The sequence below is a fragment of the Harpia harpyja genome, chromosome 11 (genome assembly GCF_026419915.1).
Source record: "Harpia harpyja isolate bHarHar1 chromosome 11, bHarHar1 primary haplotype, whole genome shotgun sequence".
NCBI classification, from domain to species: domain Eukaryota; kingdom Metazoa; phylum Chordata; class Aves; order Accipitriformes; family Accipitridae; genus Harpia; species Harpia harpyja.
The window spans coordinates 7,280,745-7,297,519 of NC_068950.1; the positions used below are offsets into that span (position 1 = coordinate 7,280,745).

General features: G+C 47.5%; 1 protein-coding gene across 11 annotated transcripts in view; it reads right to left on the reverse strand.

The window, feature by feature from the left end:
* PACS2 (phosphofurin acidic cluster sorting protein 2) overlaps nt 1-16,775 on the reverse strand; it is an 84,412-nt gene that overhangs the window by 8,263 nt on the left and 59,374 nt on the right. For 7 of the 11 annotated variants that reach the window (XM_052800798.1, XM_052800797.1, XM_052800796.1 and 4 more), the window contains exons 18-23: nt 16,375-16,483; nt 14,406-14,438; nt 9,096-9,138; nt 5,280-5,322; nt 3,907-4,042; nt 370-596 (exon numbers count right to left, since the gene is read on the reverse strand). In XM_052800798.1, the coding sequence (XP_052656758.1) occupies nt 370-596; nt 3,907-4,042; nt 5,280-5,322; nt 9,096-9,138; nt 14,406-14,438; nt 16,375-16,483 (591 nt within the window). The remainder of the gene's footprint in view (nt 1-369; nt 597-3,906; nt 4,043-5,279; nt 5,323-9,095; nt 9,139-14,405; nt 14,439-16,374; nt 16,484-16,775) is intronic. The other 4 variants (XM_052800804.1, XM_052800802.1, XM_052800801.1 and 1 more) reach the window with 1 other exon arrangement.

Consider the following 16,775-nt stretch of genomic DNA (forward strand, 5'->3'; position numbering starts at 1 on the left):
CCACCACCAGGCTCACAAGGAACACAGGAAAGCTGTCCAGAGCAGCGTGCCTCCTGTCTTTCTGCACAGACACCCACAAATATCCTTGCTCTGTCCCTACCTTTGTTCTTCTGGGCCATACCATCTCAGCTGTTCAGCTGTAAGGGTCAACACATCCCCTTTTTACAGCACAAAGAGGACCCACCCTTTCAAACTCTATCACCTTATGCAGTCACTTCTCATCTACAGACCGACTAGGATTTTGGGGATAAAAACATGACTAAGGTGCTGTAATGCCAGACTGACAAGTCAGGCAGCCCTGGAGTGGCAGAACAGGGAGAGCAGCATTGCATTCTTGGCCTTTGCCAACAGTAAATGCGTCCACCTTACCTTTCTTGTTCTTCTCTTTTGTCACAACAGTCATGGACATTGTCGGAGTGGTGGCAATCTCACCGCTGGCAGGTAACCTGCTGACCTGGAGGGACCGGAAAGTGCATTTCAGTGTGTTTTTGGTAGTGGAGGGGTCCTTCTTCTCCGGGTCTCTCTTTCTGTCCATGGGTGGAGCTGCAATCCAGTAATCCACCTGCAGGCCCATCAACTCAGCACCAAGGCTCTGGCTGGAAAACAAGAGAAGAAGGTAATTTCCATGCAGCACTCAGCAGAGTTCCCCCCATCTGTGGTTTTTTCAGAGTGGCTGCTGTTCCTGACCAGATAGTCCCTGGCTCTCTGGGAAATCAGGCAGTGATGTTTCATAGTGAGACCTGATAATCACAAAAGCACAAGAAATCATCACTGAGTGATGCAGCCTGGGTCACATTACATGGTGGCATCGGTTTGGCAGCACAGAACTGCAATAAGCTGAGAAAAGCTGACCTGCTGTACAGCCACAGGGATGAGCGGTCGGAAAAGGAGCAGACAAGCACTTTCCTAACGCGATGCTGAGTTCAGTGACCCAACCAGCAAAGGCAGCCCCTGAGGTGGCCCAGATCGCATCCAGTCTTTGAGTGGGGAAGAAAGGCCATGCTGCCAAAATCAGCTCTGAACTGGGGTGACCAAAGAGCTAGTGGGTCCCTGAACATTAGGCACGCAGTTCCCAGTCTCCCTGACTTGCTTCCATCTCCTATGTTCATGAGCTCTTCCTGTCATCAGCTGCTTCCCTTCCTGTCCAGATGCTCCACCAGGTCACACAGGATCTCTGCTCTCCCCAGGTCTCTGTAATGGAGTTGGCATGGGGCGATCTGCCCTGCAGCCCTGCTGTGTGCTGGGGAATTCCAGTGCTGGGAAAATCCTTTGCCAGTCCTGTGATGTTTGCTAAACAACAGCAGATTTCAGGACATGATCTGCTGTTGAAAACTCCCGCGCATCGTGTGGTAACAGATGTGCGTCACCAAAACATGCTGCCAGCCTTTCTTGAGCCAGAAAAGAGAAGATGAGCAGCCTGGGAAATTCCACCCCTTGCCTGTCCCTGCCTCTCACTAGCTAACCCCAAGTAGAGCAGGGGTTTATCATTCAGCAGACCTACAACTGACAACCTATACTTCTTCCTACACAATGACAGAATGTTGAATAAAATGCAAGTACTAGACAAAAAACTAATTTAATTTATCTACCAGTCTGTGTCCCCTGTTTGAGAAACGGGAATTGTTAAGGACGATGAATCTGTGATCTTGAATGAAATATGCATCCCTCTACACTGCCTGTCTAATAAGAAACTCTCAAGGTAAAACAAGGACATCCCATCATTAAGGGCCTCTCAGCAAATCATTTCCTTTTCTTTGCAATTTATTCAGCTGAAAGCAGACCACAAAGCAGAGTTCATCTTTGATCACCAAAACCAGGTTTTGGGTTCTCAGGGTAATTTCAGAAGTGAGATTCTTCAAGGATGATGTTTTGGAGATGCAGCTTTGGATTTTAAGGCTCCCTTGCATCACATTTCTCACCTCAGTTGTACAGACAAAGCATCCTAATGTTCACTATGCCCAGGCAGGATTTTCTGTTCCATTGCCAGTTAAACATGTGGCTTAATCTTTCAGTCTGGGTCACCCTCTACCCCCTGTGCTGTCACATACAAATCAGTGGAGATGGAACAGTGTTGAACCTAAACTTCCTCATTTCTTGATGATTTTACCACACGGCATGAAACCAAAAAGTACCGGATTCCTAGAGCTGGGTGTCAACTTCAGATATATCACATTCACAGCTCACAACTTTAATAGCCTACACTCTTGTGGGTACAGGTTCCCAAACCACTTCCACCTTTGGAAAGCCCACACAGAGCTCACACATAAGAGTCAGCTCTGCTCTCCACATCCTGCTCAGCCCCCAGCTCTCTGCGCTGCCAGCCAGCTGCTGCTGGGACCAGCCTGGGACAGACAAGGACTCTCCTGCCACCAAACCACAGGGAGCCAACAGGCGGGACTTGGGGAACTGGGCCTCCTGGCACAGGCTAACAGCCACTAACACCTTCCTGTTGCTGGGTACCTGCTACACTGGGACTTCCACATTTCCATTTCCTCTTGTTAAAAAGGAACTCTTAAGCCAGTTTAAGAAGTCAAAGGCTAAAGGTCCCTACAGGGCTCTCTGGGGTGGGCAGGAAAGATCCCCATTCTGTCTCCAAGAGGGACAGTAGGAGATGCTGCTTAGGGAGAGCATGTGAGCCCAGTCTCTAACTGCAGAGGACTCCCTTGGACTTCCCCAGCCTGACTATCACAGGATTAGGGATATTAGAGGGGACATCCCTGAACTACCATTAATGGATCTGCTCTCCATGAATTTGCCTAACCCCTCCTTGATCTCCTGATTCTGCTGCCACAGAAGTAGCAGGAGCAGACATGGTCCCAACATGCCTTTCCTGCTGTGTGCAGAAGTCCCTTCCTTCCTCCCTTCTAATTGACCTCTTGCCAGTGTCACTGCATGCCCCCAGGTCTTGTACCACAGGTTTGGTGAACGACAGTTCAATATTCAACAAACTTACCACCACTGTGATTTTGCAAAACTGAGTGGCTTACTTCTTTCCCCTCCTCCCCCAAACAGCAGAGTCCAAGCGCTTCCAGTCTCTGCTCACAAGGCTGCTGCTCTGTCCCCCTGATCTTGTTAACTCCCCTGAACCTTTAACTTCACCATGTGCTTCTGGGTACCAGAACTGCACACAAAGCATTAAGACAGCTACGCCAATGTTTCGTGCAGCAACAAAATGAGAGTTCTGGCCAGGGCAATTCTTTATTGGCGGCAGTTTTCTAGGGGTTTCCTCCCTTCACCCCTAAAAATTTCAGCTAAGCTAGAGCTTCACATTGCCTACGGGTGCCGCCTCCTTGCTGTTCTGATATGCTTTCACACGCATGAACGGGAATTGCAGTTCCACTATGCCACCTTACAACTGTCAGCTCTCCCCTCACAGAGAAAAAGCCTGCTCATTCCACAGAGTCACTCTGACCTTACACTCGCTTGGTCCTTAAAATCATAAGGACTGTGAGGGATTAGGCTAGCACTCACACGTATTAGGGTGAGTATTTTTTATTGCCTACACATGTCCCCATGAGAATCCAGTCTCAAAGGGAAAATACCAGCAGACAGAGAACACAAACCTTCCCAAACAGACTGCTACAATGGCTCATGAGAATTAGAGTTTCTGCCAGACTATCAGAAACAAGACTGCCCCTTTTACTAGTTCAAATGTGTCTGCCGTTGAGAAGTGCAGCCTTCCCATTGGGTGCAAGATCCCCTCTGCCCTCCCTAGTTCCTTGTCAGCCAACAAGGACACAGTCGCTCCAGAGGCAAAAGAGGTGAAGGGGAAAGGTAACAACTTCAAGTGTTTGCTAGGGAGGAAGAAAGCAGAGCTATAGGTTTTCCTTTAGAAGAGCTTTCCTCTCTCATGTGTATGTCAGATAAAACAGCCAAGGAGCTGTAAGGAGACAAAACATGCTTTACCTTGAGGATGAGAAGCTGCCTGTGACAGACGGTGAGGAAGGTGGTGTGGGGGAGGCTTCTTTCACAGCAGGAGACACAGAAGGTGGGGTAGAAGAAAGGACACTGGAGCTCGAGGGAGCTGCGTCATCAGAGTCACCTTGCAGAAAAGAAGTCAAACTGTTTGTCTGGGTTTGTCTCACAGCCCAGCATGTGCACACTGGAATAGCTCAGTCTCCTTGCCCACACTCCTGCTGCATGGGTTTTGTTCAGACTCAATCCAGAGATCAGCTAGCCCATCAGTTCTGACTGCTTTCACACTTAAACCACAGGACTTTCTATGTTTCGGTAAGAGGCAGGCACAGACATTCACACTCCTCTGGGCTCTCCACCTGGCATCTGCTCTCCTAGGGTTTGCTCCCAGCTGATTTTGAGGCTCCTGCACAGTCAGAGCCCAGCCCATTGATCCTTGCTGGGGAATCTCCCCCCACAACCACTGCAAGGCAGCACCACTCTGAGACTCTCGGAGACTCCAGTACTTCTGAGCTGATCACAGGGATCTCCCCATCCCCTCTGCTTCCACCCTCCATAACCAAGGCATCATTCCCTTCACATTGGCCCTTTAGGATGGTGGGAGCACCGTGGCAGGAAGGAGTAACCCACAGAAGGGGTGCCTCCACACACAAACCTATGTGTAACCCGGGCTACAGGAATCCGGGTTTAATAGTGAAGCAATATAAGAAACAATCTCAACAGATGAGGAAAAAAAATATTCCTGACTAGTAGTGCATATGAAGGAGGAGAAGACAAGTTCACATTGATAAAATAGCACTGCCCCAAGTCCACGTGTGTAAGCAGGCAGTATCGTGTAAATCAGCTTTGTACTCCCCCATTAAACAATAAGGGTCTAAATATGTTGTCAGATTGGCAAACTGGTTGCCTATCCTGGAGTTCCCAGTGTTGGGCACATGTTTGAGATTGATTTTATTAGGCAATTGAGCCCAGCGTAGGGAGACAGGCATGAACTTCCAATGAACTGCCTACCCAGTTTGGAGCAGGAACCTCAAATAACCACAGTGGTGAATCCACCCCACTGTGAACACACGCAAGAAAAACGGGTGTTTACACATACGAGTGGAGCTTCCCTGGATGAGAGTGTTGGAATTTCAGCTGGCCTGAAGCTCCTTGTAAAGTAACAAGAAAAAGGGCCTCTTTCAAGAGAAAGGCCTCTCTGCGGACAGCTGCTGGGAGTCAAGGCAGCAGAACTGGGAGCTAATAAAATCCAATTCCACCTTACAAAACTCCAAGACATCAGCAAAGGACAAGTTTGTTCAGCATGTGAAGTCACATTCCCACCACCTGTACAACACAGAAAGCACACGCAAGATGCTTGTTACCTGACGTTGCAGAAGATTGTTCCACTATTCCAACCTTCACCACCTAGAGGGGGCAAAACAGAAGAGGAGTTTTGCAGAGGAGGACTATGCAACAGGAGTCCCCTGAACTTTGTGAACCCCCAACCCCCAAACTAAGCTCATCCCTACACCCCCCTTGGCACTATCCCTGCAGTCACAGTAGTGCTAAAGTATGTTAAAAAGTGGAGTCTTCTAAGAGCCAGGCAGGTCCCAGCAGCATCCAGCCAAGTAGTACCAGCTCACAACCCTTCCCTGACCTATACAAAAGACAGCACAGACCCTATGGAGCTGTTACAGATCTGCACAGCTCTGAATAGCCCACCATCAGACCCAAGCTATGGCAACTACAGTGCCTGTCTGTGACACCTGTGGGAATAGGGCAGGGAGGAGAAAGGAACATAAATATCCCTTTAGCATTGCTTTGATACACCTGCTAATTACAGACATACTGCTTTCACTGCACACGTACAGTCACCTCAAGGGTGCAGCATAGTTGGGGTTTGTTAGGAAACCACAAAAGCAACAAAGTACACTTTCTGATGAGAGTTTTCTGGTCTCCAAACAAGGGAAGTATCCAGCAAAGAAGATAAAGCTCCTAGCAAAGCCTCTGGACACAGCCATGGATAAACCACCACATGGACAGGTCAGAATAATCCCAATCACACTGTAATAAGGATACAAATGTGTTCTGATATTGCCAACCACCAGCTAGTACATTTAGGTTAACAATAAATGCCACTGGCAATAATTTGTGGAACAGAGCATGCTACAGACACAAGCTCCCAGGAACACACTATGCCTAGAAAGATAAAATGACCCTTGGTGATGTAAGAGCAGGGACCTTCTGCAGAGATAATCTGCTACGGTGCACAGGGGTCATTACTCACGACACTGCAGAGGAAAGACCCTTCTTAAGGTCCTTAAAGAACTTTTATCCAGGGCTAATGTCTACCCTATATAAACACTGACAAATGGGAAAGAGCTGCAAAGGGATCTCAAGTCAATAAAACCTGCTTTAGAATGAGAAATGATGTCATGCAGTCTATTTAGTTTGAAAACATAAGTTCGTTAAGTTCAGACATGACCATATCTAGACCACATCTCTAGGGAGCACATTTCTGTGCTATAGGATCAAGAAAAAGGACCTACTTCAGAGTGGGGGGCGTGTATGCTCAACACTAGATCTTGGAGAGCTGTCAGGCTTTCTTGTGGATGCTCTGTTAGCTCCAGTCTTGGAAAAGCCATTGTGAACTCAGCAGTGTGTGCAGAGGCTCCCTGAGGGGGGACTGGCTTGGAAGAAGGGAGCTGCAGCTCAGTTTGGCCAGTCTGCATGCAAAGGGCAACAAATCAGGCTCTGGAGTCCAGCTGCCATTTGTGCTGTATGTGTTAAACGCCAAGAAGATATTTCACAGACTGTAACTAGCTGTAAGCAAGAGGAGGTGAGGCGGAAGAGTTAGGGGAAGAACAAGCAACACAGAAAACTGCCTACAGCCACCTTGATCTGCAAGCCAGACAGGAAATCTCTTCTGGCCTTTTCCCCCTTGCTGGCTGACTGAAGATGCTTGAATTCAGACACATGGGAGGAAGACAAGGTTAAACACTTTCCCTTCCCTCCACTGAGGGAGGTGCTTGAGACTGCTGCAGTCCCAACAATGCCTCCCTGCAGGAACGCTGCAGCAGCCAGCCTCCTCTCCCTTCAGGAAGGAGGCACATCCTGTTAACTCTCCTGGCAACTGGCTGTCGGCGCAACACAGGTGCACAACTATGCAGCCTCACCACCCGACCCTGGCTTTCATGTGCGACTGGCCCCTTGTGAGGCTCTGCTCCCAACACTTCAGAGCCCAGCTGAGCAGCACAGCACTGCCCTGCTTGCTTCTGGCTCAAAGACTGCACAATCCAGCTGCAGGACATCAGTTTTTGCACCTTAAAAGCCAACAGAGTCCAGCCAACATCAGAAGTCACAAACTCAAACGTCGCTGGCTCCCTCTCTTCCTTGGCCAACAGCTCCAAGCAGGCTGCAGCTGAGGGAAAGAGCTTCGGTGTTCATGTTCAGCCTCAGACTTTGTAAGTCACCTGCAATTGGCCTTTCAGAATCTCTTCAGATGTGATCATGCGGAATTACTGTGTCAGGAACACTTCAGAAGCAAGAAAAAGTAGCGTTGATTTGACCCTCACCACCAGGCGGCATAGGAAGTCAGTCTGTGCTTTCAAGGCAAGTTTTTTAGGGGGGTTGGCAGTGTTATGCACACAGAGCTGTTCACTCTTCCCACTTTCAGATAATCAAATCCAGACTGGAAATGCATTGCTAATGTCAGGACAACGATCGTTTTAGAGCAACTGGACAAACACCGAGCCCCACTTGCATGCACATAGCACTGAACTAAATCAGCCTTGAAGAAAAGCTTTGCAGAGCCTAGCAGCTATAGTGAGACGAGTCTAGGAGCTTCCAAGCTCTTCTGGACTTTTCTTGTTATTGGGAAAGGTGAAACAGGTGTTTCATAACAACAGTTCTTCACCAGCAATCACAGTTCATGGGAGGGACAAGATCACAGCAAAGCTCATCAGCAGGGAACAAATGGGGAAGATGTGTCTTCTCTTTTGCAGAAGACATCTTTCCTTCAACAAAGAAAAGTAGATTGTCATCTCAAGAACACTGCAGAGAGAGACTGTCACTCCAAAGAGACACCACAGTGAAAGCAGGGTCAGCCCGAGGGCAAGAGAGACTAAGCTTTTTAAACGCCTTGGGATTTCAGATTAGCTCTGACGCACTGACAGGAGTACAAACGGGAACACACACAAGTCAGCTTAATACAGAGAAGGCAGAACAACACAACCAGCATGCAAGAAAGAAAAGCTACAAGAGAGCAGCAAAAACTGTGGAGAAGACATCCGGTAGCTCAAGAGCAGTCAGGGGATATCCTTTTGGCTGTAGGTCAATGACTTTATACTAAAACTTAATGAAGAGCATGATCAAATAAGGGGAGGGAAGATAGAAAAGGCAAAGTACACAGTGTGCAAAATACAGTGACAGAAGCACAAACAACCCTTGCCTCGATACTCTCTGCACTTGGCCACCTGAGCTGGGAACATTTAAAGACAAGACAGGAGGAAAAGTCAGGGACTACTATCCCAAATACGTATTCACATAATAAAATGCATTAAACAGCTACTGCCCCAGACTCAAACTTAACAGTTGTATAAATTATCTCCCTGGTGGGATGTACTCTCCACTTCCCAGGAGTGGATGAGATATTAAGAGGACTAGAGACCATTCATGACAAGCACACAGAGGACTGACACTGGAATAGCAAATTTGGCCAAATCAATCACCCAGGACAATGCTGGGCACAGCAACATTGAGATCACGTTTCCAGGCACACACCACCTTCCTCTGCACGTGGCCCAGCAGCAATTCTCCACCACCTAGGTGCTTTGGTCTGCAGCAAAGGCAGGCTGTGGATCAGAGCACTTCAGTGCCATGCTTCCCTCTCTGTATTGAATGAACAAGGCAATAGGAAGGCTATGGTGCCTGCTTCAGTGCTGGCAGGCATGCATGCAGTACAGAGCTGCCCAGAGCCAGCTGCCAGGACAGTAAAATACACCCTATAGTTTGTTGAGGGATCTTAGAGGTTTGCTTACATACCAGGCAGTTGCATCCAACCATCAGATGTTCATGCTGACATTCTACCTTAGAGCACCCAGCACTCCTGCTCTACCCCAAAAACCAGGTAAGTTCAGGTTAACACTTGTGGACATATTCTAGCTGGCTTGAGGCAGCATAACTAAGGTAACACTCACCCCGACAAAGGGAATGAACTTCTGTGAAGATTCTTCATCAGGGCTAGAGGCAAAGAGAAAAGAGTTGTTAACAGCTTGCTTCCACACCAGGCACAATACTCACTTTATATGTTGCATTCAAGCATGCAGCAGGGACGGACAGTATGCAAGCGCCAGTCCAATGTCTCCTCTCAAGGCCCCCTGCCAGCACGCTAAGAATCTGCATGGGTGGGGAAGAGCACGCAGCTTTCGGCACATCTCTCAGGGGAAAGGTCTCTTCCTCCCTCCCTCACGCTTGACAGAGAAACATGCTTTAATGGCATGGCAGTCATTACAGACACACGACCTCCTACTGCAAGGAAATGGATCTGTGCCACAACAACACGGAGAACTGTGCGTTACTTACTAGTACCTGAAGCACTCTGCACGCATGGCCTTCACGCGTCCCACCTTTGGAGTCATGTGCCATACCTTGCATATCCCAGCATCGCTAAAGCAGTTAGCCTGCCGCGGGGTTACAAGCCGTGACACGTGGTTATTTGTATAGCACTAGCAAATATGTGTACACACACACACACACGGTCACGCACACAGATACATGTTCCCTGCCACTGGGAGCTTGCAGTCCCTTAGACAGGCACACTAGAGAGGTCAGGCACCAGAGCACACCAGGTACATCAGGACACCAACTCGAGAACAGCAAACACCTAAACCAAACTCAACAAAATGCACACCATGTCCCAGAAACAGCTGAAGACAACACTACACACGTTTTGAAAGCAGGAAGGCTTTCAGCCCCTCCTGCTCTGGCCCTGCCCCTCCTGCTCTGGCCCTGCCCAGGATTCAGAAGCCAGAGGGTGAAGAAGGGCCAGCAACGAAGGCCACAGTCAAACCTAGCAGGAATTAGGGAGAGACTCAACAAAGACAAGAGGGGGAAGACCTGAGTGAGGAGGAAGGCAGGCTGGGAGGGCCTGCAGAGCCACTGCTCCCTTGAAGGGTGACAGAGAAGAAGATAGACCCACAGGGTGAGGAGAGAACTGCAGGAGCACATCCACATGTTCAGAGGAATTACAGTTCAGCAGTGGAAGTGACTGCACAGGCAAGACACGCAACGTTTCTCAGTAGCCAAGCACAGGAAACAGGTAGGAAGCAGACAAACATCGAGATTTCCCATGTTTCTCTTTTTGTGCATCCCTCACTGCTTGGAGCACTGCAACGTTCAGAGAAAAAAACATCCAGCATTGCCTTCATCTAGAATATTGCTGGATGCAGCACAAATACTTCAGGAAAGCAGGTATTTCTGTGCTGTTTCCAGCACAGATCAGAAACGCGCCAAACGCACAAAGGTTGCCAACCACTGTGTGATTAGCGTGGGCCGGATGGTTTCCTCTAAGCCCTATGGAAATAATGGCATAGAACTGCAGCGAACACAACTCAGCCAGAGCTCCCTCTTGGTCCAAAGCAGAGTGTGCTTTCGCAAATAGCCTCTTGCTAACTCATCTCTAAGGCAAAGCCAGGGGCTTTGCTCCCTTCCTACCTCACAACCCCAGGCACTGCACCTTCATTCTTCCCCCAAAGCATATGACAAAATGACCAAGTCCCTGATTCTGTGTTGGAAGCCAGAAAGGTCACAGCTTTCCAAACACAGCTGGAGGGCTCCCAGCAAATAAGTCTCCTATGACCATGACATTTCCAGCTCCAGCTTTGCAAAGGGAAATGAGAAACCCACAGAGCTGTTGGGAGCAGCACAGGACAGAGGCTCAGCTTTCTTCTCATTTGTTCAGCTCCATGGGCTGAGAAGCAGGCAGAAGCTAGTCCTGCTGACCAAGTGAGGGAAGCACAACAGTCACCTAGTCACCTCTCAGCTACTGGACGGCTTTGCTCCAAGCTCTCAAAACAATCAAACCATGCCCGCTTCCAGCAAAAAACTCATTCTTGTTCCCCCTGGGAGCTCAGACTCCCACTGAGGAGAGCTCAGGGGCAATTCTGAAAAAAATCATTTGCTTCAGTCACCATTTATCACAGCTCACAATGATGTACAGACTGTTCCTGAAGCAATCCAGCTGAATTTCAGCTCGGCTAGTCTAGTCCTGTCACACGTCCTCTTGGGAACTCTGATATTGCACATGTGCCTCTGAAAATGCAGCTTATCAAAACAGTTGCTCTTCATGTGGATGAAAGGAAAGATGAGATGACCATGCTTGTTCTCTACTTCCTCTTTCATGCTCTTTCCTGATTCTTATCCTTCAGGATGCCAAATATTAATCCAGAATCCTTTCACCTTGGTAACTGTCTCTTCTATTCCTCCTACCACAGCCCTGTAACTACAATATCCCCTGTCCCTGGAAAGGCAGCTCCCCCTTATTACCTAGGCTGCACAGATTCCCAGGCTGCAGAGGTTTTAACCCCCATAGCAATGTCCAAGGTATTGGTTTTATCCATAGGGCTTCTGAAGGCCCTGGTATCTCAGCTATAATTTAAAGCCAGACCTGACCCTGGTTTGTGATTTTTAACAGTGTTATTGATACTTCACCTCTGTAATTCTGGGGAAAACAAAAACCAGACCTATGCAGAGAGGCTAGAAAGAAAATCTTTATCTGGAATTGGGAGTTGTCTAATTACTATTTTTGATTGGGCAAAATCCATCCACCTGCAGTTAAGTCCTTCAAAGGTGAACTGTCCAGAAATGGAGTTGCAGGCTCCCTCCCTAGCTCAAGAAATTAATTCAGATTGAACAAAGACATATAGCCAGATTTATATGTTTTAGGACTCTTAGAAAGGAGAAGCCACCACACCACCAGGAGTCACCCACCTGACAAAGGGAAGGAATAATCTCCCTTCTGGGGCAAAGTACAAACTAAGCTGCAAAGCACTCAGATATTACAGTAAGGGGGACTGAATAATCACTTAGAGCAGTTATGCCAGTTATTAGCCTTTAAGTAAGATTTCATTTAAAATTTAAGCAATCCAAACCAGATTCAAATGAAGCCAAACACCTGTGATTTCCTAGCAAGAAGGTCTCAGGTACTACCTTCATTCCAGGCAAGTCCTGCAGGGGGGCAACAGGAAAGACAGGACTTTTATCACTGAAGGACTAGCAGGCCTCTAAGCCATTTCAGGCCAGGCACTACCAACAGATCTCCAAGGTTCATCTTTGGTACGAAGCATCTGTCCCTCCCACTGGGAAACTGTAGCTGTGTGCTGGCTCACTGTCCCTGTTCCACCAAGTTTCCAGTGGTCAAACCAAACAAAGGGACAAAGTAACTCCAGGTCTCCATGACACATCAGATGAGTTGTCTCTCTGCTTCCCCATGAAACTCCTGTCCAGCAGCCTTCATGTTCCTACAGCAGGCTAGACGTACTCAACAGGACATCGAGCATTTCTTGAGCCTTTACTCTCCTCTGCTGCACTGCTCTGCCAGGAAAGGGGCACAAGTAAACTCCTGTTACATTTCCACCAGCTGCCCAGGGAGGTTCATGCAGCAACCAGCCAGATAACATGGGCACTGCTGAGCCAGAGGAGGGACCGGGTCCATCTTCACCAGTGTGTTCATGTTCAGCAACCGCTGCAAGGTGTGTTTTAGAAGCAGCACTTGGAGAGATGATCTGGACTCTGCCTAGCCACTGCCCTGCAGAGCCTCAGAGACACGCAGCATGCAGAAACCAGCATTATCCCCGCTTCCTATTGCCCAGGAACCCTCCAACCCAAGGCACTTGTGGTCCATGGAGCAAGAGTTGGGGAAGTGCTCTACAACTCATGAGAGTGAAGAGCTTTTGGTAAATGTGTAACTAGGTAGGAAATTACCCAGCCCTCATCCTGACAAGCAAGCAATGCTTTTATTTCCAACAGTCAAGGTGCTCCCCAGATTTGTGCAAGGGCTATCCAGACACCACATGGCAGGAGCTGTGCTGGACGCTGAATTACAGTGGGTGAATCAGCACAGGTTCACAGAACTGATCAGCAATCCAGCTACACTGGGAATGATTGTCTGTTGAGTCTCAGATCCCAAATACCGCAAGGTTTCATTCAAGAAAGCAATGCAGAGAGATATCAATGTTGATGATACACCCCTCCTAGCGAGAGGCCCACCTCAGCCGCCATGGTCTTAGCTCCCCAGTTGTTGCCTGGACTGCAGTGTTTCTTGACAATTCAGTAACCAGTAATTCTCCCAGTGCTCACAGACAAAGTCAGTCACCCAGTGTAATGCAGAGGAGCTGAAATGGCAATTCATTTCCTTCCTGAACCCCTTCCTCATTGCCAGCCCCCTTGATTTCAGATAAGGTCAGCAGATGCTCCAAAAGAATGGGACAAAGCTTTCGCACCATTGCAGTCCATCACAGGCAGTACATGCGCCAACCTTTTGCCATGACAAACAGAACAAGGGGACAGGAAGGAGAGCAGAGGTAAGTCAAAATAGGCATAGCTGGCAATAAAGTTATAAAGCAGCTCATCACATACAGCTACGTCCTAAAGGCTGGCTTGGCTTTCCTTGGACCACTAGAGCTTGTTTAACAGAGCAAATGCTAGGATACTGGGAGATTTGTCTTGCAATGAGTTTGTAGGTAGTGCTGCTGTTTCTACACGGACCACTGCCTTGAAATCTGGCCTTGGAGAAGCCATTCACCTCTGGCCTCGAGGGACATGGAGTTGCAGTAACTTTGTGAACTGAGGACAAAATAAACAATGTCCAGTAACCATATGATTTGAAGCAGGGGACCCTGCAGAGCAAGGGGGTCTTAGAGGCAGCTCAGAGAGCACAACTCCACTGCTAGCATACATCTGTCTCCTCTTTCTTAAGCTCAGTGAAGTCTCATGCATTTGCGATAGCCTGCCAGTAAGAGGCTAGTCCTCAGTTTTTTGATTACAGGGAGAAGATTTGGTGGTCTGCACTTGGATACTGCACAGCTGAACCCCAACCTGAGCCACTGAGTGCCACCTACAGCACTCCAGTTCCAACATATGGGAACTGAAAAGCCTTTGCTCATTGATGATCCTTTTGGAGCTACGCTGTATCCTCTGGTGGCTAGGAAGAAGGGAAGAAAAAACCCTACCTTCTCCATGTTTTACTGCTCAAAGCTACTCTCAGTAACTTCATTCCCATTCAATCTACATCCTGGGAACCTGTATGTGTGGTCCAAAGGCAGAGCAGTCATTTTCAACAATGCATTCTGCCAGCAGATGCCATAGTTTCAAAGCAGCAAGCAGAATTTAACCTAAAGCACAAACTGTGCATCCCAGACCTGCAGGAACTGTTAAACAAGGCACAAAAGACCAATTCATGGGGGAAAAGATATAGGAGATGGGATAGGGAACCTAAAAGGAACCGATACCTTATGGTAAAATCAAAATGAAAGCTCTTTTTCCTTTTCAGAAAGCAACCAAAGAAAAAGATAAATATGTTATTATACTTACAACAAAGTGATGCATTCATTTACATAGTGCTAATGGAAACAATTTCTGTGTTGTTTTTCACAATATCCTTCCTAAGCTGCTGAAAATGACAGAGAGCTGCATTTCTAAAGAAAGCCACACAGGGAGATAACTGCCCATCGCTCCATGGGAGAGCTTGTTCCTCTCACTCACTCTCCAGTTTGCTCATGGGGTACTTAGCTGAAAGTAGAAGTTATTTTAAAGCGGACACAACAGAGATACGAAGAGACTGTAGGATATGCCACGAGTCTGACTAAAAGTCTCAGCTATCTCTCTTCCAAGTAACCTTCTGCAGGGCTTGAGCCCGATTTAAACCTATCAACAGCTTCAGGCATGGCACCACCAAGTCCAAAGGGTCTAAAATCCAAATGGATCAGACCAGCTTGGTAAAGTGGCCATCCACACTGCTGGGAGAGCTAAGTGCATGTGTTGCTGAAGTACATTTCAGATATTTTTCAACAAAGTACCAAACTGACCTTTCTGGGCACATGAGAAACTCAAAATGATTAAATGTGTGTTAATGACACAAATTAACCTGTAACAGAATGAAGAAGGTAGTGGAGACCAGTGCAGAACCCAGCAACCACAGGGTGCAGAGAAATAACAAGGCAGCCATCAGAAGGAGTTCACACTACACTAAGGGTGTCTGAACTCCGTAGTGGTAACTAATGTAAGTCTTCACACCAAAACCAGATTGAAGCAAAGAGTTTCAAGTACTGTGTGGCTCTCCAAACTTCACCTTTATCAGGTTAACATTACAGCATTTCACAAATACACAAAATGAGTGTACTCTTTTTAATGGACTAGTCAGTCTGGAAATATTTTCCCTAGGAATGCATGAGGAATGGGCTAAATTTTACTGAATCATTTCTGCAAAAGTAACATAGAGCAGACACAGGAATGGAAGAGCAATATACAATAAGCATTTTCAGAAAGAGGGAAAAAAAGTGACTCCACCCACACCTTTAATCCCTCCCAGTTCTTAAGCAAAGGAGGCACCAATGAGGGATGTTAATGGACCAAAAATGAAAGATCAGATATAACATGGGAAGGGTAGTAATTAACATCATCCATGCCTCATAGGAGAGTGCTAGTCCCTAATCGAGAAAAATTACATGAGCTGAGTGTTTGTCCTGCTCTCAGGAATTATTGGGGTGTGAGTTGGAGTCTATTATTCTCCTCTGTGCCTCAGAAACAGTACATCTCTACCTTTCAGTGACAGTTACTCTTCTTCTTGGACCACAGCCACGTGAGGCTTTACACACTTCTGAATCTTGTTTTCAGACCCCAATCCTCCCTCCTACAGGCTGCTTATCCCTTAAGAGAAGTTGGAATAAAACCTGGTGAATGTCAGCCCTCCCCAGTAGGAGTCCTGGTAGCCTGCAACTGCCAATCAACAAGGATTTTGTCTCTCCTGCGAGAAGCTCTGCTATTTACACTCCAAAAAGAAAGGGCTTCAGTTCCCTCAACACCAATGTACAAAGGCCAGGTCTTATGGAAGATACTTTGAGGGGGACTGCCTCAGTCCAGTCTTACACACCTAAGGTCTCCGTGGTAAAGGAGAGGTCTCTGTGGTAAGAGGTCTCCAGAACCTAAACAGATATAATCTGTCCATTCCCTACCCTGCCTAGTCCCCACTTCCCCAAACCTCTCAGATCTTCAAAGAAATCCTTGCACTTAAAGTAACCACACTGTTGAGATTCACGGTTATCTAAGTGGGACACATCACTAGCTGCAGGCTACTGTAAGGCTCTGAAGGTGTTTACAACTTGGAGTGATTTTAAGACTGCTGGCACACGAGATGAGAAAAGCACTTCGCTTTCAACCTGATGTGCACTGTGGAAAGTCAGTATTACATTAGTGACATACCTTTTCTGCTTGTATGTCAGCATTGCTTCAGCAATGGGCAACTGGTGTGCACAGTTCGCCCCTGCTATATACTGCGTTATCCTGGAGACAACATCAGGTGTTTCTGGAACTGCAATAGAACAAAGAGAGAAAATAATTTAAGTGACTTCTCAGACCATCACCAGCACTGTCCTCCATTTGCTCAGCCAGGCAGCTGATGGTAACCATACCCAGCCAGCTGCATTTGAACTGCATCTTCCAAAGGAAGCTCTGCAGCCTATCCCAGAGCACTGTAAAGCTGCCTGACCAAAAGCAAACATCCTACGAGAGCACCAAGGTAAAAACATTAGGAAGGCACACTAGATACACAGACATCTGTACACAGCATTATTGACTGAAGTATTATGGTTATTTTACATTTG